At 34.4% G+C, this 25,286-nt stretch overlaps 1 protein-coding gene and 1 long non-coding RNA gene across 4 annotated transcripts in view; both read left to right on the top strand.

Moving 5' to 3' along the window:
• TUSC3 (tumor suppressor candidate 3) overlaps window positions 1-25,286 on the top strand; it is a 110,745-nt gene that overhangs the window by 63,381 nt on the left and 22,078 nt on the right. Inside the window, exon 7 of one of the 3 annotated variants that reach the window (XM_090139396.1) lies at window positions 15,408-15,645. The exons of the other annotated variants lie outside the window; for them this stretch is intronic. Within the exon in view, the coding sequence (XP_089995522.1) occupies window positions 15,408-15,542 (135 nt within the window). The 3' untranslated portion in view covers window positions 15,543-15,645. Of the gene's footprint in view, window positions 1-15,407; window positions 15,646-25,286 lie in introns of those variants that run through there. 3 annotated transcript variants of the gene reach the window in all.
• LOC116225935 (uncharacterized) lies at window positions 16,625-17,937 on the top strand. The gene is made up of 3 exons (XR_004166181.2): window positions 16,625-16,769; window positions 17,072-17,170; window positions 17,575-17,937. It is a non-coding gene; the product is annotated as an uncharacterized LOC116225935 (long non-coding RNA).

Genomic DNA, 25,286 nt, shown 5'->3' with positions numbered 1-25,286 from the left:
GATCTGTTCTGTGCAGAAGAGTTTTATATCAGAAGTCAGATAAAGCTCAACTATGTGAGGCTGCAAAGCTCATAACTCATTATATTCTACCTTTTCATTTAATCTTTTTATCCTTTTAAATTTTGTTTCCTTCAAGGACAGAGAAGGTAAGTTTTATCCTGCCCAGTAGATACCATTGACTTTAATATGATTAAACTTTGGCAAGCAGTATGCCTCTTCAGAGTTTCTGAAAGTCTGTCTTTTCTTAAGTGGTGGCATCATTATCAGATCACGAAAATACCCTGGAAATGGGAAAAAGATTAAGCCTGGAGATGCTATTTGTTGTAGCTGAATAGAACTGAGCAGATGTTATTCCTGTACCTTAAGATCGTTGCTTGTTCTAAAACCCTAGGAAATATTTTAAACAATTTTGAGGGAGTGAGGAAAGGAGAGAGAGAAAACTCTATCAGCATTCCTTGTTGCATAGCATAGTCTTTTCCTACATCAGATAGATTATTTTACGAATATTTCATATTCCCTTCCAGAAGATAACATTTAACAAAAGTGTATTGATGTTCCTTTTGTTGCAGTAAAATTTCAACATTGTGTGATGATTCAAGTATCAAAATATGTTCTATCTTTCAGAGACTTCCAGATCTAGTATATTCTTCTGTTGAAGAGCAGTTCAGGCTCCACATAGTTTTCCAGTAAACATTGGAAATACTGTCATTTCAATGTAACAGTGTTATATTTTTCTTATGCCTGCAAAAAATGTCAAGAGAAAGAAGGGCTATCTGAATTTTGCTGCTTCATTTTTGTTTTTAATCTGGAACAGCAGTTATTTACTACTTGCTATTTATATATATATATAAAATGCATTTTATGTTTTCAAGGAAACAAATTAGTCTGATTGGTCCAGCTCTTGTGCCAGTATTTATTCCTTTTTTTAGCTAATCTTTCATGTTTACTGACTGTATCTGAAGGAACAAATAATAGAAGATGACTAAATTAAATGGTAAACTAAAAAGTCTTATTCTATACGCAGATTGTACTTCTAGGTCTCTAATAAGCAGTAGGATTATTAGATCTGCCTTTTATATAGCAGATACTTCTTTGAGTTAAAACTTTCTGCTATTCTGCTATGTTCAAGGGGCATAGATGTATTGCTAGTAAAATGTTGTGTGTGTGAAAACAGAACTTCAAAATTGAGATCTGGAAATATGCAGAAATATTTGGGCATATTAGTATTCACAGCCATTTTGTGTGGCACTAATCTGGAGAGAATTTAGACAATAATAGGTATCTTGCCTTCTAAGTGTGCATTTAACCAGAAGTATACTACAGTAAGTGGAAGTAATTGGAATAGGATGGAGTCCTGAAAATAGACAGATCAACTGAAATTGTAAAAACACAGCAATTTGGGGAAGAACACTTCCTAAAGAATGAGTATACTACCAAGTTAGCAAGTGCAGTCCAAATTTATAATACCAGTTTGAGTTTTTTCTTCTCCTTTGCTTCGCAGTATTTTTAACATTGGACAAATGACTCCATTTCATATAGCCCTGTAATTCTAAGTGTGCAAGAACTCAGAAGCAGGAGGGGCATTGTATGACCAGTCATGGGCAAGTGCATCTTATCAAAATCTTAAACCTAGGTTTTGTTCCCACACTCATTTCAGAGCACCAGTGTAACACTTTGTATTCTAATGAAAAATTTTGACTGATTTGCCATTAATTTGTCATTTCTTGCCTCTGAGTTGAGTTCCTTCTTGTCTCTTGTATATATTTACAAATATCCTTCCTGTTGGCCTTCACTTTCTAAAGCCTAGACAAACTCTTCTTTCCGATAAAATAGTATTTTGTTTTTTTGACTTGCTTCCTGTCCATTATAGACAAATCATGACTAGAGGTGATGAGTAGTTTCTTAATATATTGCAAGTGTGTTTGGTATCCTGAATCTGACTTAATTTTCTGATGGGCAAATCACAATAATTATGAACATGCTTATACTCACTTTTCTCAGCTATTTTTCAGATGAGAACATAATTTGTGGAAATCCTTTTCACTTCCCAAGCAAATAGCTTTCATTTCTTCCCATGTAATGTAGTGTTGTTTTTAAATCTGATTTTTTTCTGACATTGGCTGAATTTGTTAGCACCTGTTTTTGTACATGTCATCAACTTGATACTTAATAAATTAGTCTCAAAATGTGGGTTTTTGTTAAATATTTCTAAAACCCAGTAGAGCCAGTTATTCAGTGTTCTATAATGTTTGCTCTAAACCCATTTTTCTAGCTTTAAATGTAGCAGAATGAATTACTAAAGTCTAGAAAAGTAATGCCACATTTGTATGTCAGGAGGATTAGTTGCCTTATGAAACATATTTTGTCTGCTGAATATGGTCTCAATTTCTTTGGAATAATTACTTCATCTCATTTTTCATGTTCCTTCATACATTTAATTGTTCTCTATTTCAAATTCATCCAAAAGCATTTCAAGTTAATGAAGGCTAAATTTGCTTTCAGAATTCATGTGTTTTCCGTGTATGCTAATCCATAGATACACACTAGCATACTCTGATAGACTTGGGATAAATATATAAAAAAAATAACATTACTTTTAGGCATTAAGGTACTAGATTTGAAATTAGGCTTTTTGAGTTTGCCATTAGCATGGCATAGATGCATTCTGTCAGCTGCAAATCGCTGCCTCCCTTTTATTCATCAGTAGCATTGCTGAAAACAGAATTCAGAAATTAGGTCATTATCACCCTTAACTGCATATTAACTTCTTTGCTTGCTCTCTGTTTTAAAGGCTGAAATATGAGCTATCTCTTTTCATTTCATTTGCAGAGTCACTTCAGCTTACTTCTTGACAACTTTCATTTTATCTGCAAGCTTTCTGACCTTTTAGGAGAGAAATGTATTTGCTAGTCAGTGTCTTTTCCACTCTTTCTAAGGTCTGGTTCATTGTTATTCCATTTGGGATAATTAATTAGCAAGGTCTGGAATCCGTTCCTGAATTGTCTTTTATCTATTTATTTATTTATTTATTTATTTATTTAAAGATGTGTGGAATACAGATCTAAGGTAGCTTGAGGAACTATAACTGTTAGCTTGTGATTCATTCAGTTCACCAAATTTTCTAGTATAGATGACTTTCCTCATTATTTTTTCATTTCACTTGAACTCTTTTGAAAAATGAAATCATAAATGAAATGTTTTAAATGTTACTGCTCATCTTTTAGTCTAATTTATTAAATTAACATGGATCATTTTCTCTGCAATTTTTATACTTCTTGTGACTTCGCAATGCCTTTTCTCTTATGAAAACTGTACTTAAAACAGTATTGCTTCTTGTTGAACTAGTGAGTGACTGAAGATATAATCTGCCAGTTGTCACATACATATCAGTGATGCCTGCTGTTATTACTATCTATTTCAATTGCTATACAGAAAATTAGTCTTACGTCTGTAATAAGGAGTTTTTTTCTAAATGCTTTTCAGTTGTTCAGCTTTGTGAAATCCTCCATCATGAATGGAGCCTGTGTTATCTGTTGAAATGTTGAAATTTTTTTCTTTCTCCAGGGCCTGAAATGTTCTTCTGAAGCTCAGCTTATTACTTTCTCACTTCCATTTTTCTGCATCAGTACTTAGTTCAGATAAGTGCTCATTAGAAAACTTTAATCACTTTAATTTCCACCTTATATGTTTGAATCATGATTCTGTGATTTGGTTGTCATTACACTGGATTCATGGAATGTGTTTCTTTTCTTTTGAATGAAGATTAAAGGTGGACTCCAGGAGTTCACTTAATACACTTCAGGCTGCTGCTGTTTCTGTCAGTCCATAGAACCAGAGAGGAACTACTGTGAAGTAAAACCACTTGAAATATGTAGAGTGGGTAGTGGGTTCTGAGAATCAGTAGGCACCACTTGCTCATAGAAAGAGCCTGGGAGTCTGCAGCAGCTAAACATAAGCATCTTTGCATCAGTAGTGATCATCTTCAAGTCAAGTATTGATATTTCCTCTGATATGAAGAGTAATACCTAGCACGGGGTTACAGTTCCATGGAGATATTCCAAACACGGGTTTGTATTTGTTCCCGGGACAAGGTATGTCTTACATTTTACCATATATGCTCTGGTAATGGTTCCTCAAATGAATGTTCATCTGTTTCTTGCTGATATATGTATACATAAAAAGCACAGCTAGAATTAACTTTGAGATGTGTCAACATTTATCTTAGCAGCCACTGCAGTCATCTGTGTTAGGCTTCTCTTATAGAGCTGTTCATCTGCATCTCTGAGGTTGTGATGCAGACACTAATGTTTACTGTTCTCTGACTGTTGTTTTGTTTGATTTTTTTTTTTTTTTTTTGCCTTGATCAGCTTTGCCTTCACAATTGCTGATGGAGGGCTAATTACCAAATGCCACAAAGACAAATAGTGTTCCCCAGTCCTTGAGCAGGAAAGACTGTAACAAGTGCTGCTACAGTAGTAGTTCTTTGTTTTAACTGCAAACAGCATAATACACTGAACTATAGCACGATAACATTTATTACTTCAAGAAATAAAAATTATCCCATAGACATAAAGAAAAAAGCTCAGTCTTCTAACAGAACTAACAAATACTTCAGTTTATAGGTATATGAGTATATTTAATAATTTGAATATTCCTTTCAGTTTAAAAGATGGTTCTATTATTCCTGAGGATTTTAATTTGTCCAGCTTAAAAAAAGAGAAATAGGACACATTCAAACATACAGAAGTTGCATTTTAATGTCTATTAAAAAAATAGTGTATTTCTCAAAAGAGTTTGCTAGAAAAGGATTGCTAGATAGTATTAAAAATACTAGTTTTGAGGGAGACAAAAGACTAACCTTCAAACTTTTTCTGACTTTGTCTCTTATCAGTCATGCAAGTGTCAGAGTCATAATGTGAATACTCAAGAAGGCTTTGAATTGTCAATAGAGGAAGCTTCCTCTTTGAGGTTATATTCACTGCAACAGAAGAGATAACACTATTATCAGTGTTCTTATAGTGTAGCCAATTTCTCATTGCGTGTACTGAAATGCAGTTTTTCATACAGTTTAGATATTAGTATAGTGATAAATTCATCAGACTTTAAAAACTGAATTCTGAACTGTATCTGGGTTGTTTCAGTATAAAGTTCTACTGTTATATGTCTTAAATATTTGTGAATATTTTCTAAAAAAAGTGATTTTAAAACACATTTCTACCCCCACACATCTCCACCCTTTTTTTTTTTTTTTTTTTCTTTTTTTCTTTTTAAATTGACATTAAAATCTACATTTAGTTCTGGGATGTGAACCTTGGATCAAATTATCAGCCAACTGGAACTTTAGAGTCTAGCACTGGAATATAAACATAAAGAATAAATACCTGTTCACTGTATGATATACAAATAGCATTATTTATGATGACTAGACTAGGGTTTTTATGCTCTTTTTGATAATGCATGCAAACTCAATATTTTAATCACTGACTGTATGAGTTGGTTTGAACTGGAGTTAATGGATTTGTTACTTTCATCTTATATGTATTGATTTCTAGGTTTCTATGTGTTTACTAACATAGAAAAATCCGAATGTGTTTCAGTGCACTGTACAAATTGTGCATGGAAATACAATAACTCTAAGCTTTTATATGTGGCTCACTTCAAACTTGCTAATATTTGCACTAAAATCAGTTGAGGGCTTAATCACTGCTAGTGGACAGAGAACTGTAAAGATTTTCATTTGCTTTTGTTTGTAAGTTATTGTTAGCCATATGTCAACTGAGTCATTTAAGATCATTTCAATGTGAATTGTATGTTATCTTCGTTACTAGATCTAGGTAGGCTGAAATCCTTACTTCAGTTAGGTATTCTGAAGTAAGACTTACGTTTTACTTGAGTGAGTTCTCATCCCTGACCTTCTGATGTAGAGGTTAGCAAATAACAACAGACAGTTGTATCAGTGCTTAGGTTTCAGTAACCATCTCATATATATATATATAAGGTGTATGAAAATAGTCTCCAGTAACCATCGCTGTAAATATTAAAATAATCATCAAATACGCTAAATGCCTAGAAAATTCTATGCAGATAAAGCTGTATCTCAGCTGAAAGCTAGGTTATTTTATTCAGCATCAGAAAACATATTCCATATTTTATAAGTATTAGAACTAATCAGTAGTGAACATAGATCTTCATTTGGTATTAACAGTATTCTGTATTGTGTAAAGTTGGCTATGTTTCCCTGTTAATACCACTCAAGAGTCTGATAATAAACACTTTTTTTTTTTTTTTTTTTGGAATGTAAGACTGCAGATGAGTTCATACAGTGGCCATTAAATCAACTTAGGGTATTGTGCTAAGAACTCTACTAGTGGGAAATTGCAGTGTTGGAGATTTTATATCACTGATAAAATATATTTTCTAATATGTGAAGGGTCGGGCTATAGTGCCCATCTTCCAGAATAAGGACTGATTTTTTTCTCATTTCCATTTAGTTGTTCTCAGTTGCTTTCTCTCTTGCCCTGCCAAGCCTTCAAGAAAGTGAAAATAATTGAAGGAGTGGATAAGTGTTTTCTCAATTCTCTTGTTGCCAAAGGAGTAATTCGATTTAGGAAAAAAATAAATAGATTTGATAATTAGATAAAAATAGGTAAGATACTTACATCCAATACTTAAAGTATTATTAGCAAATACATACTTTTCTACTGCTCTACATACATTACTGGATTGAATCCTACTATCATAGTTTAAAGAGATCCAGTTTAGATAGCAGTAGTTCAGTTCTGGAAGAGGTAAATGTTTTGCAAAATGTATGCTATAATCTGTCTTCAAAGTTCCAGACACATAGGGAAGAAACTTAAACTAAAATGCTGCAACAAAAACAGGAGTTCACTTGTAATATTTGTAATACCATAGTCTAACTTTTCAAAGATTTAGTTGTTTCATCTTTAAGATATTTAAACAATTGGCATCTGTATTTGAAGTTGTTCTTAGGTTTTATTAATCAGCTTAGCTTACCATTTTTGAAAGAAACACTGTAAATGTAGATCAAGGGACTTGTGTTGTAAGTATTGAATTACTATTAGGATGAGCCTGGAATCTACTGAAATATTCAGAATACTCTCTTTCCAGAAATATTCTTTTTCAGTGATTCTAATCAGTGTTTTCTGAAAGTAGGGCATGGAATTTGATGCCATGGATTAAAAACTATCTGGAACAAGTGTTTCTAGAAAAGTTTGCAATGACAATCATATATTATTCAACATGGGGAAGAGACTTCTTTGGCTCACTGATGTGTAACACTTTTACATTCAATATAAAAAGAAAAAGCTTGTAGCAAAAGTCAGTGATGTACAAAGCTGGCAGCAGCTAGTCAAGAATAGCTTGAAGTTGTCACAGAGCAGGCAAAAAGAAAAATAAAATTTAAGAGGAATTATCTTACACGACTGATTTGTGACTATGACTATAGAGCGATACCTAAATATGCAAGAAAATCTGCCACAAAATGTTCATATATGTTCTGAATTCTATCTAGGTGTTTATTTTTTTTTTAATTTCCAAAACTGTTTGTGAGATTTAATGATATTTTTCAACTAGATTACAATGCATATTTTGGTTACATGTTCTTTATAGGCAGTTCAAGAAATATGATTATACTCTAATTCTTCATAGAAAATAGATAGCTCTGAACTGAAGAGTTGGTATTAATTCTTGGGTAAGACAAAGACATACCTCTTTAAAGTCTCTCCGTAAAAAAGATCTGCAGACAAAAACAACAAATTTCAGCTGGTTTTCTAAGGAACAAGGCTGCATATTTTTGATGAATTGAGCCTACTTGAAACCTGGTAAAAGCTAAAGGAAAGTTGCATAGGATAGGTAGAAACATTACTGGGTCTGTCCCATGGTCACTAAAAAGCTTTTGTGTTAGCAATTACAGTCGATAAGTTTTCTCACTTATACTCTTTATAAACTATAAGTAAAATCTTTAAATCTTAAAGATATCATGTCATCTTTGTAAGCAGATTGAAGAACTTAGGAAATGCAATAGAGATATATTGAGTCCATTGTTTTTACTGAATTGATTTTCAAACTAAATGTTGTGTAATTTACACTAAAAGAAAGTGTAAGCTTCTAAAAGCACGAGTCCTGGTTTTACTTGGGACAGAGTTTACTTTCTTTGTTGTGACTGATGTGGTGTTGTGCTTTGGCTTTAGGAGAAAAACAATGTTGATAATGCACGTGTTGTAGTTGTTGTTGAGCGCTGCTGTGTGGAGCCAAGGACATTTCAGGTTCTCAGCTTGTACTCCTGTAGTCCCCTGTCTTGCATGATTCTACAAGGAGCTTGGAGGAGACAGAACCAGGACAGCTGACCTAAACTGGACAAAAGGGAGGTCCCATACCCGATGATACCATGCAAAAAAACTAGAAAACAGTGGGCTGTTGGCTGGGGGTGGGAAGTACAGCTCGGGCTGGCTGGGCCTCAGCCAGCAGGTGGTAAGCAATTGTTTTGTGCAGAAGAACTGTGGAAGAGTGTTTTCTGCCATTGTACTGCTTTGTTGGAAATAACCATGAAATGATTTGAATGGAAAAAACACTTGTACGTTTTTGCTATTAAATGCCTGTAAAACAACCGGTTCTTAGCAGACTATTCAGGAGTAAGATCTTTTGGTTATAAGAGCCAAATCAAAATTACTTTTAAATATGCAGTAGTCAAAAGAGTGAATAGTGTTTAGAATTATAAGGACAGTCTACTGTAAATTCTGTGATTCATGTGCAGTTTAATACTTTCCAGAAGAAACTCAGGAAAAAACACAGGATCAGCTTAACTATGGAAGTACTTCTGTAAGTGAAATGATAATGGCAAACTAGGAAAGCAGATGACATGCAGATCTGAGTGAGGTCTGTTAAATAATGACATGGAAAGTAGGACAAATTTTCAGTTTATTCTGATTAAATTTGAAGGCAATGTCTTCAAAAAAAGTAGTTCTACACATTAATCAGAAAGCTGTGAAACTCCTTGCTTCAGGCTATTACAGATATTTAAAATTTACTTTCAAAAAGCTGCTGCACAAACTTATAGCTAGAAAACCTGTTCAAAATGTTAGTTTCAAGATAGACTGCCTAAAACCAGGAATACTGCTTGGGCAACAGTTTCTCAGAGGGATTTAAAGAGACTATTCTAGATCACAACTAGGATGTAAATATTAACTGTAATGTCTTTAATAGGTTCTATCTAAACTATCAGGTGCAAAGTTACTGTCTTTGTTCACATCTTTTAATAAAATAAAAGCACAAATTACAAAATAGTTGAAAATTAACTGCCAATAATTCAAGAGTTGTACTTCAGAAAATGTGAAAATGCTGGAAGTATAGTCACAAGAACATTTTAATTAGTTGATAATTAAAAAAAAAAAAAACAAGTCGAGAAATAGAGAGAGTACTGGCTGTTCTCATCTTGACGTGTGATTGTAATCATTGAGAAGAATAAGCACATACATTACACGTAGTAGCTTCTAGCCATCACAGTTTTTTTCTTTGTCGAGGTGGGTATTACAGTAAAAATCAGTGCTTTACTTATCACTCCTTTGCTCTCAACCTCTAACTTAACCTTGTTTGCAGAACCTGTTCTTTGGTATTATTGAAAGGTACCCAGACTTCAGTGTGCTTTTTTCTTGTAGCATCCTATTTAGTCTTCTGAAGCTCACTTAACATTTATTTCTATGTAACATTTAAAATAAAATTCTTTAATACAGAACGAATCATCTTACTTAATAGTTTGTAACATGCAACTACATGGCTTATTGCATACTGTATATATTTCTAAATATTAACATTTTGCAATTCTATGTCCAGTAAACTGTTAGTGTGAAATATTGGCTCTCTTGAAACAGATAGCAAAACACCGATGACTTCTTTCAAATCAACATTTCATACATACTATTTTTTGTACACAGAAGAAATCTCTGTGCTTTTTTACAAATAGCACAGCATTGGAGCTCTGCTGTCATTGCGAGGTTTTGTAACCGGAGCTTTAGAATTCATTATGTACTGTGTATAAACTAAAGAGATGGCAAAATGTTTCCTTCCTTTGTTTTCCTTTTATTTAAAAGATATTTTGAGAAATTGCCTCTTGTTCTAAAAGAATCACTAATTAGTTTTTAAGAACTGAGAAGAATCCTGAAGGTCCAAAGACTTTAAAGGGGACAAAATTCATTACGTAGCCAACAGTGGCTCCTCTAACACTGGGAACAAGCTATGTGTCAAAGTGATGGGATGTCTGGAGAAATGATCTTCGGACTGTGTTTATGTTGTTAAGTTAAAGTACTTGCCTGCATAGATCAGTTTTGAAAACTGATACAATATTGGAGGCTTGGGGAGTTGTTGACTTGAGTTTTGTTGTAATTCATTTAGAGAAAGTAAGAAACACAACATTAGAATTTGCTTGTCTCAGCAGTAAATTAGTGAATTAATTAAATTTAGAGAAGTGCAGCAGGTTGACGGCAGTGTTCAGTTTTGATTCAGGTTCAGCTAGTGAAGGAGTTTCCCATAGATCTGAGTGATGAGGCCTCCAGATCCTTGATCAGCTTGTTAGACTGTTTTTGTATATTAATTTTCATTAAAAAATTTATATATGATATGTCTTTAAAAACTATACAGTCCTTAACTTATCCAGTTTTTCCCCTCTCTATAGAACTTTCAACTGTTATTCTCCTTTCATCTGAGTAGTTATTTTTGCTTAATTTGCTGAGTATAATTTTTTATTCTTGATGCATGAAAGCTGTTGTCCTATGCTTGCAGTTCTTCATGTGATGAAATGTATCTATACCCACAATTGCTGAGAAGATTGTCTCTCAAAGCCTTCTAGGCTTTTATTTTTCATAAGTTACAGCATTTCATAGGTAATACAATTATTATTATTATTATTATTTTTACCTTTCTAAACAGCATATCACATTGTTCCTAAATCTGCAGATGTTATTTGCAAATTTCATGGCAGCAGATTATTCAGTGTAATGCCAGATTCAATATATAGTACCCACATTCACCACTACTAAGTGTCACCAAATGAGTTCTGTCCGCAGAGAGGTACAAAAAAGTTTTAATTTCTAATTTTTGTATTTTTTTGCCGCAATATATTTGACCTCACATTTTTTCCTTAATGTTCAATTAGTATTTCTTGTTTTATTTTTATAATAAATGAAGTTCAGAAAAGAAATTCTTTGCTCAAATACAAAGCACTGAAAGAATATTCTTTGATTTGTAAGCTTTCTTGGGAGGTATGTCAATTTTATCCAGATACGTAGGCTGCACAGACTGAAAGCATCTTTTCCCTGTCGTTTAGCCTGAGGAAATCGATAGAAATGCTTTTCAGACCTTGAACTTTTCTCTACTTTTTTTTTTTAAATTGGGAGAACAGTTTGGTATGTGCTCTATTTTGTATTTTATTTCTGTTTATGTTTCACTGTAATATTCTCTCACCTTCTTATGGTTTATTTGTGTTATTTCCATCTCTTCTAATTCATTTTTTTTAAAGTGATACTTTGCATTTAAACTCATAACAGCACTGAGAATCTTAAACATCTCCCTGGATTTACTTTACCATCTCCTTCATGGTATATCAGCTTTTCAGAAATTCATGTGAGCAATTAATCTTATGGATTTTTATTTGCTTATTTAGCTTTTTTGTTCTGCTTTTTTGTTGTTGTTATTGGGTTGGGTTTTTTTGGTTTTTTTTTTTTTTTGGCCTATTCTCAGTAGCCCTGTCAGATGAGATGTTGATCTCTCTTTTTCAACTTCTTCAACCTCTTTCAGGCGTCACAATGCTTTCACATTTAACATACAAATGCTATTACAAAAAATGTGTTGTGGTAGTTGTTTCATACTGATAGCAGTGTGATGGAGTTGAGCTGTCTCTCTCAGTATCCATCCTCAAAAGAACAGGGGAAGAAAAAGGGTTCATGGGTTGAGATAAGGACAGGGATATCACCAATTGCTGTCCCAGGCAAAACAGACTAAATGTAGGGAGATTAATGTTGTTTTTTGCCTGTTTCTAACAAACTAGTGCAGTGCAAACTAAAGGCCAACTAAAAATGCCTCCACCCTTTTCTATCTCCTCACCCCAAGTGATGCAGGGAACAGGGAAATGGGGCTGTGGTCAGTCCATAATGCTTCATCTCTGCTGCTCTTCTATGGTCACTCTGCCTCTGCTTCATGTGGAGTCCCTCCCACAAGATGCCATCCTTCCCAAACTGATCTCGTGAGTTTCTCACAGGCTGCAGCCCTCCAAGATCTGCTCCAAGGTGGTTCCATGCCTCAGGGCCCATCCATCAGCAGCAGACTGTTCCAGCACAGGTTCCCAAATGTGGCAGCTCCCTCAGCCCTCCTGCCCCACCAAAGGCTCCTCTCTCCAGGGCTGCACCTCCAGCCCAGGGCTGCGTCTGCACGGCTGTGCATGGGCTGCAGCCTCCTCTGAGGCACATCCACTGCTGCATGCAACATGGGTTCCTCCATGGCTGCACATGAAGATCTGCTGTGTGTGGTGCCCATGGGCTGTAGGTGGATAGCCTGCTCCACCAAGGACCTCTCCTTCCCCTGCAGGAAACTTCTGCTTCATGCCTGGAGCACCTCTTACCTTACTTCTGCACTGACCTTGCGGGCTGCAAGGCTACTTTTCTCATATTTCTCACTCTTCTTTCTCAGCTGTTGTTGCACACTAGTTCTTCCTTCTCTTAAATCTGCTCTCCCAGAGGTACAATGAGTGTTCCTGATGGATTCAGCTCTGGCAGCGATGGGTCTGTTTTGGAGCTGTTTGGAAATAGCTCATATCTGACAGGGGACAGCTGCTGGGCACTGCTCACAGAGATGTCCCTGCAGCCCCCTACTAACAAAATATAGCTATGTGAGCTCCATACAGTTGTTGTCATCAGTATTTAATGTTTTAATGGTCAAATCAACATATTCTTCTAAACTGTGAACCATCTTAGGTTTTACTTTTCACCAACCTTGCCTAAATTAATAGCATTTCTTTTCAAACTGCTGAGGGTTTACTACAGTCTAACTTGAAAATCTAACCGTCACTTCAATTGCAACTTCAAAGATTTATGTGGTTGGGAATTTAGTTTGTGCGTGCTTAATGTATTGTAATCCTGAGTATGTTTACTTCTCTCATATTAGAATTATGCAGTAAGATTTACTCAAAACTGAAGCAGCAAAACAAAATTTTTCTGGGGAAATTCTCAGTCTTTGTTCATAGCTTACATCTGAGCAGTTCATTACAACAAAAATAGAAGATTTCTAGCCAGTGCAAAATAAACTATTGGTCCCATACCACTCCCTTCTATCATTAAACAGTGAGTAGTGGCCTATTAATTGTTCTGATTTTTTTTTTTTAATTCCAAAACCAAAATGTGTCATGAAAGTAAAATTTTAAATTTGAGTAGTTTTATGAACTTAGACCTAGTTGAACTTTGAGTCAAACACCAACTTCTGATATCTGTAGAGTGTGACTAAGGTTATTCTCTCCGGAGCTGGAAATGTACTACAATTTCACAATCAAATGTTTGTAAAAATCTTTTAACTTCTGCGTATGCAGCTGTCAAAGTCTCACATGAGCAAGCAGTTGTTATGTCTTACCAGAATCTCTAATTAGGCCTCAGGTTACTTTTTCCTGAGTACATGAGAAAGTTCTGTTGTCTATTGATTTTCATCTTCTAGGTATTATTTGTTATGACTTCTATAGTAAAGCTAGCATTTTAAATATTTCTGTATAATCTTGAATGATGGTCATTTTGAACTTAGTTGTTTTTTGCAGTCATGTAACTTTTGAGTTCTTGACTTTGGGTTTGTTTGTTTTCTTAGAGATGGCTGACAGAAGGAACTTTAATTGCAGCTTCTCTTACCCATAGCAATATTTGATTTGTATTCGTTGTAGGCTGGAATACTTGTTAAGTGCAGCACTGTAGATACGTCTGAGATTTTGTGTCATAACATATAATTTTTACCTACAAGCTTTTATAGCATATTAAGTTAATGCTTGCAATGCTAAACAGAACTATATAAAATACATCATTATAAATTTGGTAGCTGCTGAAGTACAAGATAAGATGCTTAATGGTATAACACATCTGTTGAAAAAAATGTGCTTTCTTGCATTCTAATAATTAGGTAATATCTGCCAGTGTGCTAAACAACGAATTTAAATAAGTGACTCCCACAGCTGCCTTCATAAATCATGGATTCAAATCATTTGTTATTGTGAAATAAATTCCTATTTGTCAAGTCTGTCTACTTTCAAATTTTATATTCCAAACATGGAGTGATTCCTTTGTTCTCAGTTTGTCCTGGTAAAGGCTTCATTTTGCTCAATTTCTATGTCATGTCAGCAGTACTTTTTATAAAATAGTCTAACTAGACCCAAACTGCCATGCAGAAAATTGCTCTGGGCGTAATTTTTTTTAATAACTCAGCTGAACAATTCTTTATAAAATTTAGGCTTATTCTAGAATATTGATGTGAATGTGAAAAAGCAGTACATCAGGTCTTACTTGGTTCTGATCCATTTTCTCTTCTGAATTTTTGACTCTCTGTAAAGCTGTAAGTATTAATTACCTGAAACAAAGACTAAATAAGAGAGATTATATTTGGAAGAAGACAATAAGCATGTATCTTTTTTTTTCATTGAGAAAATTCTAGTCTAGATGTGGGTTTTCGGTTGTGATGAAGTTACTAAGGTAGCTTGTAGAGGTGTGGAGAGCAGAGAGATTAAATACAAAAAATAAGTCTTGGGAAAAAAAAAAAGTTAAAGAAGGAATGTAAATAAGTTTTCTTCAAGTGTTGTTTGCTTGAATTCAGATTTCTTAAAAGCTGGATTAGAGATGTTCTCTTTATCCCAAGAGTAATGTTAATATGTAATACTGTGGAGCTGTAGTATGTAATAAAGTTTAAGCTTCTGTATTTAAAGCTTTGGATTATTAAACTGGTATCTTACTGTAAAACAGAATCACAGAATTGTGAAGGTTGGAAGGGTCCTATGTTAATCTCATGATCTAGTCTAACTCACATGCTAAATCAGCTCCCTACAATAGGCTGCACAAGAAAGCATCCAGGTGAGTTTTGATTATCTCCATAGAAGACAACCTCCATGTCGTCTGGCAATCTGTTCCAGTGTTCTGTAATCCTCATAATTAATGAAGTTTTTCCTCATGTTCGTACAGAACTTCTTATGTTCCAGTTTGTGTCCATTGTCCCTTGTTCTGTAGCTTGATGTCAATGAAAAGGCTGTAAATGCTTGACTCCAGCCTGTTAGATATTTATAAGCACTGATAATGGAATAATAAATGTTCTGCTATAGGGAAAATATAGTTCTTCCTTTTCTTCCTCTATTTAAATACTGACACTTTACACTCTCACAGTATCACAGAATGGCCAGGATTGGAAGGCACTTCAAGCATCATGAATCTCCAACCCCCTTGCCACATGCAGGGCCACGAACCTCCACATTTAATATTAGACCAGGCTGCCCAGGGCCTCATCCAATCTGGTCTTGAACACCTCCAGGGATGGGTATCCACAACCTCTCTGGGCAGCCTGTTCCAGCACCTTACCCCTCTCTCTGTAAAGAACCTAAAAGAACCTCTCACATTGTTTGGTACATAAAATTGGCTTCAATGAAGAATAATAATTAAGGCTTTGCTCTGGCTTGTCATATGATTACCAAATCCAAGGGCATACCCATATTTATGTGACTGTAATTCATGTAATGAAAAATTGTTTATAAAACTATGTTCAGAATTTTTGAAATGGTTACTTTCTTTTCTACCCAGGCATCCTTTGCTTTTTGTGATCATCCGTCAAACAAACAGTAAACGCAAATAGTTGAAAGCAAAGTCATTAATACTAATATGATTGTTGTTCTGTAATGGCAACTGGAGTTATATTCCCTACTGTTCATTTTAAGTCAGTTAGCTATCAATCTTCCTTTCAGTGATCCACTGTTTACACTAAAAAATGTAGCTAAAAGGGGATGAGAGATCCACAGTTGTGACCAAGTAATAGTTTTTTAATTTTTTTTTTTTTATTCGTTTGTTAATTCATACTGTATTCACTCAAATACTTCCTTTTAAAATAAGTGTTAAGGTTATATGCAGGTTATGCTTTAGTTGATGCTAAAAGTGACTCTGGCGGAAATGATTAGTCTGTTTTTCCTGTTCAGGCTGTATCTAATTTGTCAATTATATAGACTAATAGAGAGGATCATTGCACGCTGTTCTAGTTGAAGAAGCCATATTTAGATCTGTTAATGCAAAAAACAAAAAAAAAAAACCCAAAAACAAAAACAAAAAACACCACAGTTATAAATATTTTAAGTTTTCATGCTTAATTTTGCTGGTCATGCATAATTAGTATTTCTCCTTCCCTAGTTACTTAGGATTTAAAACAATGCTCCAAATGTACAAATATTCCCATTATACCTGCACAAGATTATGTGCAGCTCCAAAAAGTGATGAAGGTTACTCTGAAGCTTGCTGTTAGTCTGTGAAACCTAAAGTTGAAATAACTTAGTATTTCCCTAAACTGTGTGCAGCTGAATCAGGAGCTGCATCTACTGTTCTCGAGATAGGTAGTTACACCAGATTCAGGATTGTTCCTCACGTTCTCCCATTGCTGTTAATTGGGTATGGGCTCTAGTAATTTGGAATTACATAATTCATTCTTCTGTTTTGGTTTCCTGATTAGAAGTTTGGGTTTCCTGACTATAGTTTGCCTTCTGCATGGTAAGCAAGCAAACATATTCCAAAATAACTAGTAATAGTTGAACTTCAATTGTTCAACTTTCACTAATGTAATTCATTTAATGCTCATCTCTGGCTGAAATAATGTTTGTAGGAATATCATTTTTCTCTGAGATTTTTGTCCTCCTTTTATAAGTTGATTTAAAAGTTGCTAACTTGTTGAGCAAAGCATCACAGCTACAAAATTTCCTTCTTTTAGCCTGATTGGCTAATTTGTTGTGTAAACTTTCTTACTGTACTGTATTTCAAAGATGCTGAAAATTTTATTTTCATCTCTGTTACAGTCTCTCACGTGCATACTGTGTGTCATAATGCCCTTTCAGGGAAAATAAATTTGTTGCTTGCCAGTCTTTAAGGTACCTTGGGAATTCAATGTCATAAAGGTAAAAATTATTTTATTCTAATGAGAGTTCAAGTTTGTTTTTTTTCCTCTTAAATTCACTAAGCAGTGATTCATTATTGGATTGCTGTATTTTCTGTCTTGTTATTATTTAGTAATTAATAAATTACTAAAAAAAAAGTTCTCTCAGTAGGATAATTTCTTATTCAGTATTAAAGCTACATAGCTCAGCAGAGTTCACAGTTTTTGGATTGCATGATCACCTCTACTAAATAATTTCTTTAATAAAACCTCTAGATGCTCCAAATAATACAGTAAAAGCTGTTTAGAGGCAATCAAATTAAGTAGTATAAACCAGAATTTGTATACTATCTTAAATTACACCAACTACCTTTCCCAGCCAGTTAGATGGCAAAACTAAGCAGCATCTCTTCACTTTTGCTCTAGGCTTGGGAACCCAAATCGTATTCTATGCTCAGTTCCAGATGGACTCTGTGGAAGTCAGCCAGCACAGTCTGTCTCAGCTAACCAGTCCTGTGAAAGCTGGCTGCTTTCTCTGAACTGTTTTGGTTTGAGGCAACAGTGAATGCAGCAGAGAGCTCAGGCATGGAAGATATAACTCATATCAACTAATTAACAAGTGAACCAAGGAGTCTGAATGAGTTTGTTATGCCTAGCTACAGTACATAATTTTTTAAGATTCTCAATGTATTTCTTAAACGCAAAGGAAGTTATGCATAGCATTTAAAACACCTAATCCAATGTAGCTTATATGTTTTACAGTCACATTAGGTAAGAGGTCATCTCAACATCTGTACTAACAGTCAAAGCAAGGATGTTGGGATTGGTTAACATATAACAAGTTTCATTTGGGAGTTCCAGTGCTGAGTTTCTAGATTGCCTGACTTTTGTACCATGCAGAGCTTGAGCATAAGCTGAACAAAATTACTAAGTGAGTAGAGTACTACCTCTAGTAATTTGGTCTCACAGTTTTTGTGTGTGCATTGTAACTGTTTTCTTAGTCCTCATCTTGTTGATTTGTAGCTAAGCTCAATTAGATTTCATGTAGAGTATACACTGTTTAGAGAGAGTACGTACTAGCAACACAACAAATAAAATTTTCACTGGAGTGGCATTCTGTTGGCTTTCATTTGATTGGAGATGTTCACAGAGCTAGTAGCTTTCTAAAGTTTATTTCCTGTTGGTTACAGTTAAATTAAACTGATCTTATTTAATTCTTAAATAAAAGAAAGATCCCTGAAAAAACTGCTGTTTCAAGTATTTACTGCCCGTTTCTTGCTGTAGTGATATATTTTCAGTTTGCCAGAAACAAATTTATTATATCAATTTTTAAATTAGGACTGAGTTTATTTTGTTTTTAATACTACCTTCAGCTGTGAAGCAGTTAAGCACCATTTGCAGATATGTCTTTTTATTACTGCATATCTATATTAAAAATATATTGCTATAATAAGTATTTGAACATTATCGTAACTTTGGAAATTAATATATGATTAGATTAGTCAAATGTTTCTGAGATCATTAGTAAATGGAGTCACAACTTAGGATGTTTTTCTACTTTTGATAGAGATATTACTTCAAATATTTATTTACTTTTTCAGTATTAAACTCTTTAAGATAAACTCATAGCCTACTGGGTTCTTAAATTAAGTTCAACTTCTTATTTGTATGTATGAACTCAACAGGTACTGTTATCTAGTAATAAGGATATTTTAGAGAGCATGCTCCAGGTGAAACTATGTTGTTCTTTAGAAAGCATGATATGTAAACAAGAAGCTGCAATGAAGGAGTTTGAAAGCTATGAGCCTGAATGTGTTTCACTGTTCCGCTGAATCTTCCTGTAGAAATTCATACATAATCATGAAAACAAACAGTAAAAACTTATCGGAGTGTTTGACCTTGATGTGTTTCTTTACCGAATGAATTAGTATTTCTCCATAACATTTTGGCCTTTTTCTGCATAAACACTTACAATGATAAAGTACATGAATAGTATTGTGAGAGAGTTATAAAACTTGTGCATTTTAAGAATTTAAGTACTGCAGACAGTTAAGGTACTCCTGGATGTTAATTTGAAAACATGAAGAACTCTGGTGTAATAGTGTTCTTATTATTGTTTATTTGCTCTATAGATCAAGAGAGAATAACAAATTGTTACAGCTAATGTAAGTTCTTTGCAAAATTGATTGACTGTAATCGAAGTAGGCCATTCTGAAGACATGCTCATAATTAAGTAATCCATAGCTTTGCATAATGTTCCTCTTTTTGATGAATTTCATCCTGAATGTTAATGTGCTAAATTAAGACAAATTGATAGTGTTTTATCCCGCTTGTGTGGAGTTTATAAATTTATTTTGCAGTAATTAACTAGTGTGTTACTTTACCTCTTTCTACTTATATTAGCCTGAATTTGGCAAGTTCTCCTTTCTAGGAGATAGTCTTAATCTTGAGATTTCTTCTATGTGTGATCTAAATTTGGATATATTACTGTATGAAGTGTTAAATCATAAACATTCAAAACAGGTTGAATAGAATTTAGTCCCCAGAAAGTAGTTGGCAGAAAATAGGTTTAGATTGGGTATAGTGTGATAAAACCTAATGTAGACAAGATGTAATCTGGATATTTTGTTTCTTTGTCTGTCTGTAGCTGAGTTCTGTGCCATCTTTGTTGTCATGTAGATGTACAGCTGTTTCACAGCAGGCCTCCCATACAATTGTAAAGCATGCAGATGCGTTTTTTTCCCCTCCACTTCAGGAGATCAGCAAGCAGTTTCAGAGGTGATCAGCTAGTTAGTCCTCACCTCCTTTGATTTGTCACCTGTTTGCTTTTCTGTGCAGTATGAAATGAAATTATTGCACAAAGCCAAATCCAGTGTGCAGGGCCCTATGACAGCTTTCCTTCCCTGCTTGCTAGGACTGAAACCGCAGGGTTCCTAAGTCCCTGGGATGCATCCTGTCCCAGTGGCCAAGCATGTAGATACACATGGCACTGACATGCTGACTGTGTGAATCTGTTCAGAGAACAGTGCCTTAACCAACACCTGCCTTAAAGCAGAGCACATGTACACAGGGCCAACACTAGCACTCTAATCCTGCTCTTCCCTTTTCATCATCATAAATGCTTTCTGGTGGTCACACATACTGCTCTACATAGACACCTGGAGTAGTAGCTGGCCACAGCTCCCAGTCCTCTCCAGTTGCTGAACCATGGCTCTTATCTCCAACTGCTGGCACCAAGGCATGTTTTCTTTCTTAGCAGCTCCTCTAGACAGAAGTTCTCTAGCAGTCGCATGCACGGAATACAGAACACACAAAAACTGACCTAGTAAGAGCTGACTAAGGAAGGAGATCAGGCTTTGGTGATGAGGCAGGGCTCAGTCAGACAAAGGAACTAACATCCTACTTACATTCAGCAATCTCCTCCTGCCCTTTCTTGCCTTTTTCCCATGTTTGCTCTTCCTCCATCCACTTCATCTCTTTTTCCTCACTTTTCTCCTCCCAAATGAGCAATCTGCCCCATTCATTATATCCATAACCACACCTTTTGCGTTTCTGATACTGTTCTGTGAGTCCTCCTTGTTTTACAAGATTTAACTATCCAAAAGGCCCTGAAAGTCCTCCCCAGGGTTAATTTGTGAGTACTGGCTGTCTCATATAATTTCACCATAGCCACATGTGAAATCAAGCTGTTCCTCACAGTACTGCTGGCAGCTTTTATCAGACACTATTCTGTCAGACTCCTCCTCTGCTGCCATCTGTCACAAGTCAACAAATTCTAACAGAATATCGGTAGAGAGGTTCAATCTCTACTGCCTTACCACTACCATCTACCTTTAATGTTGTGGGTCGGCATAACAAAACAGGAGACATTACTTCGAGATCAGCCCTTTCATTTATTTTTAGGAAAGAATACTAGAATACTTGAAATCATGTTTTGGCTTCAGTGCAAGACTCCAGAAGTTAATCATACTGCCTTCAGACATGTAACTCACAGATGCTTTTTTTTTTTTTTCCTTCTTTTTTTTCCTGATTGCTTTATTTATATAGCATTAACAGAAAGAGAGAATAGAGTACAGATAACATTTAACTCAAGTAATTTACTGAATGTGACAACTATTAGTCTTGAAGGGGAATCACAAGCATATGCTGTACTTAGGGAAATTTAAAAATGTATTACACTGTTGTTATCCTTGAATAGCTCAGTGAGGGATTATATGTATGTGCCATCTGCAGTTCTATCACACTAAATATTTAATGAGTTTACAAATAGTAGATAAATATTTAACAGTACTTCATAGAAATTTGCATTTAGTAAACAATTGTTTGTAACTGCCAAATATAATGGCCTGATTTAGCTAAATTGTTATTTTAGTTAGCAATTCAAATTGCTTCTGAGAAATTAAACCTGAGATAGGACAATGTTAGAGCTGTAAAAGGACACGTTGTTCAAAGAGTTAGCCACTCATATTTCAGGTCCACTGTTAATCTTTCTTGCACAGCATTTGCTGTTGTCTCAGTTGTGATAATTTTGTGATTGCATCTGTTCTGATGGACTTCTGCTTTATATGGTCTTCCCCCTAGATGCTTCTAAAATGAAAGAAAAATACTGAGTTTATTCATGAGTTTATTTAAAGCATTTGCCTAGAGCATTCTCAGCCAGATAGACTTCACAGAGTTTCCAAATGTGAAGTGGATTAAGTGTCAAAAAGCAGAAAAGATAGCAAAAATGGAAATCTTACTTCTCAGTCCCTTAGTAGTTTGTAGTCTCAAATAAAATTTCACAAAAATATATGCCTTGCATGTAGGTTGTTCAGCAATTTTACAAAGGGAAGGAATTGTGAAAAATAAAGACTCCTCACATAACCAGTTCCCTTATTTTAGTTATCTGGATTCAAGATAATGAAAATTCAAGAACTTTATGCAATTAAAAGGTGCTGTGCATCACAATTCAACTGTTGAGAAAACTGGCTGAAAAATGTTGTAAAGTCGATTTATCATTATATATATATATGTACATATATGTATGCATGTGGTCATTAAATGTGTTCTGTTTTAGGTAGGTATGAGCTACAGATGGCTATGAATTTCAAAATCTGATGAGACAGTGGCCATCATAGTATATAAAACTATTATTACGTATGTGTAAATCGATATCTGTGGAAATAAATCTGGAGCTCTTGAGTAGCCTCATAGTGTCATTATCTACCTGTAGGGTAAGACACACGAGGATAAATGCCAAATCGTTCTGACTATTGTCTTTTCAGGAAAAGCTGTTTGCCATTGTTTTTGAGTTAGCTACTTATCTTCCATCTTCTAAAATGTTCTACTCTGGCTTTTGTCTATTTTTTAGGATACAGATATGAAAGTTAATTGCAGAAAAAGCACAAGTAATTCTTTACATGCAGTAGTTATTATACATTCCCCATTTGATGTAGGTTCAGTCAGTGTCAAACTCAGGTGATTCACATTATATTGTTAAATGCAAGTTATTTTTGTTATCCTTTGTCACTGAAACAGACTTCTACTTTCTCAGCTTCTGCAGTGCCATTCCTTGGACTGACCTGCTGCTGTTGTAGAGATGTACCATCTGAGTATTTGGAGAATAATGGCAGGGGGAACAGTCTAAGGAGCCTCATGATTACCTTAAGTTTATTACTAAATATCTTGAAAGGATAGCTTACCTAAGCAGATTTGGAATAGAACGTAAAAAGATAAAATAAAAAATATATGTATTTATGGACAATAAACATCAATTTAACATTTCATCTAGTGTTGTCCTTATACCCCTTTTAAAAGGGGTATAGAGAGATAAAAGGATAGCTTACCTATGCAGATTTGGAATAGAATGTAAAAAGATAAAATAAAAAAGAAATATATGTATTTATGGACAATGAACATCTATAAAACATCTAGTGTTCTTTCTATATCCCTTTTAAGTTAACCTGACATCTTTTTATGTCTTCGTTAACTGTGGTATGGTGGTGAGGTTTTTCTCAATTAAGAAACTACTTGCTTTATTTTCAGCAATTCTTATCCCTTCTCTGGGGAAAGAGCAATAGGTAACAATTGTTTCTTATTAGCTTTTTAATATGCACCTAAAGTCTCCAGAACTGAATCAAAGTTCATCTGCTTCCTTGCAAGCAAGACTATGCCTTTGGCAACCCACATTTTAAAAGATATACCATTAATCCCTTTGAGATGTTTAACCAGAAATTCATATTCATCATCTAGTTTTCAAAGTAGAATCTTTGCTTTAGGTCTTCTAGGCAGGTTCCTTTTCATGTTCATTTGTAATAGTTTGATTCAAACTTTTTGTTTGCAAATGAACTCTGTCTCGTCCATGTATTTTTCTAAGTATCTGCTGATGTCTTGGCCTCTAGGTAGTAATAATGAGAATATCTCTTTTCATAATTTTTTGTTCTTAAAGATTTATCTTTAGAGAGATTGGTCTGCTGATGTGTTTTGTGCCATGAAAGCTTCTCCTGGAAACAGCTCCTGGAAAATCCTGAAATGAAAAAAAATATATGATGAGATAAATAAATATATTTTACATTTTGCCATAAAATCAATTTATTGGGGAATTTAGTAAAGAGCCAGGTAAAGATTTCTAATTGAAAACTTAGGATGAAAACTAAGCAATCTAATGTTGGTGAACTGTTTGAAGAGAAGAATGATTCCTGTGCTTATTTCATGTGTATGCTTGTATATGCTTTGAATTCTGTTCTGTCAATCATGTTACAATGGTTTAAATTGCTAACTTAAAACTGTAAAATGAATATAAAGCTTGTCAATAAAAAATGACCGCTCTTATCTAAATATTTTACAAATAGAGAAGGTATTCATAGTCTTAATAATAATACGGCAGCCACTTTTATTAAAGGAAGATAATAATTGTTCACTCTTCAATACAGAATGTATTTCTTTTCATTCCCACTGTATGCTTTCATACATTTTCATACATTTTAGTGTATGTGTAAGCAGCAACCGGTAATGATTATGTGAGAATGCATGTAGGTATGTATTAACTACATAGTGTTATTAGACTGTGTTGCACTTTTCTGTTAGAAAGTCCACTGTTTATTTTCTTCACCTCATATTATCAAATACAATATATATTTAATTATTAGAAGGTTTAGGTTATAACTTGGTGGCATAGCAATAAAAAGAAATAGATATGTACTGTTAAGCGCACTTGAATCCAGATCCAGCAAATGTATTTACGCATATGTATGTATGTATTGCTTTAGCTGCATAAGAAATAGTGATAGTCGTCATTTGCAGCACGGTGGTTGAAACTGATTCAGAGTACATTGGAGAGGAAAATCTTTGTAGTTTTTTCATCACCATGCTGGAGGAAATCATGGATAAAACAATCAAAATCTAGCCTGTATTTTTATACAAAGATGAATTTGATTGAGTAAATGTGAATATTTGTATTGACAGTAGGATTGTGTTCTCTACTTATGGTTTCATATGCTAAGAGCTTTTTTATACCACTTTGCACAGGGCAGCAAAGAATGATGATTAAGGATCAGTCTATTAAGCATTTTAACTTCACCTTTAATTTTTCTTATTATGAAATATTCTCATTTCCTTCCTTTTTTATATCACTCTATTTTGCCTTAGTGAGATTTATTAGGGGCCCTGACAAAAAGTCAGGAAATATAGATTGGCTTATTGTCATAATCATACTGCAGTGAGATAATCACATGAGATCAGTAATCTTTATCTTCTTGAGGAAAAAAGACATTTTACTTGAGAGATTGAGTCTTTAGATACATGAAGCTCTTATGTGCTTTAGCTTTGAATTGGTGATTTGGATGAACATAATAAGTTGAATTTTAAAAGCAGTAGATAACCATCAATTGAGTAAAAAATGTTTTATAGTATCTTATGAATGACATGTTTAGACAGTGAATTAACCAGAACTTAACCTGTGTGGATTAAGCATTCTTTTGTATGCTGAAGTGTCAGAGCATTTCAAATTGGAATTGTTCTCAATCTTGACATCAATGGTATTTTGGCAGAACTATTCAGAATAAAATGAATTAAAGCAAAATGTTAGAGGTAGAAGAAACAAACTAATAAAGCCCTGAAACCATGTGGAGGGCAAGAAGTTTCCTTTTTCTTTACCTTAT

This window comes from Phasianus colchicus, chromosome 4 (genome assembly GCF_987193195.1).
Source record: "Phasianus colchicus chromosome 4, bPhaCol1.hap1.1, whole genome shotgun sequence".
Classification (NCBI taxonomy): Eukaryota; Metazoa; Chordata; class Aves; order Galliformes; family Phasianidae; genus Phasianus; species Phasianus colchicus.
This window is presented reverse-complemented; position numbering and strand designations above follow the sequence as displayed.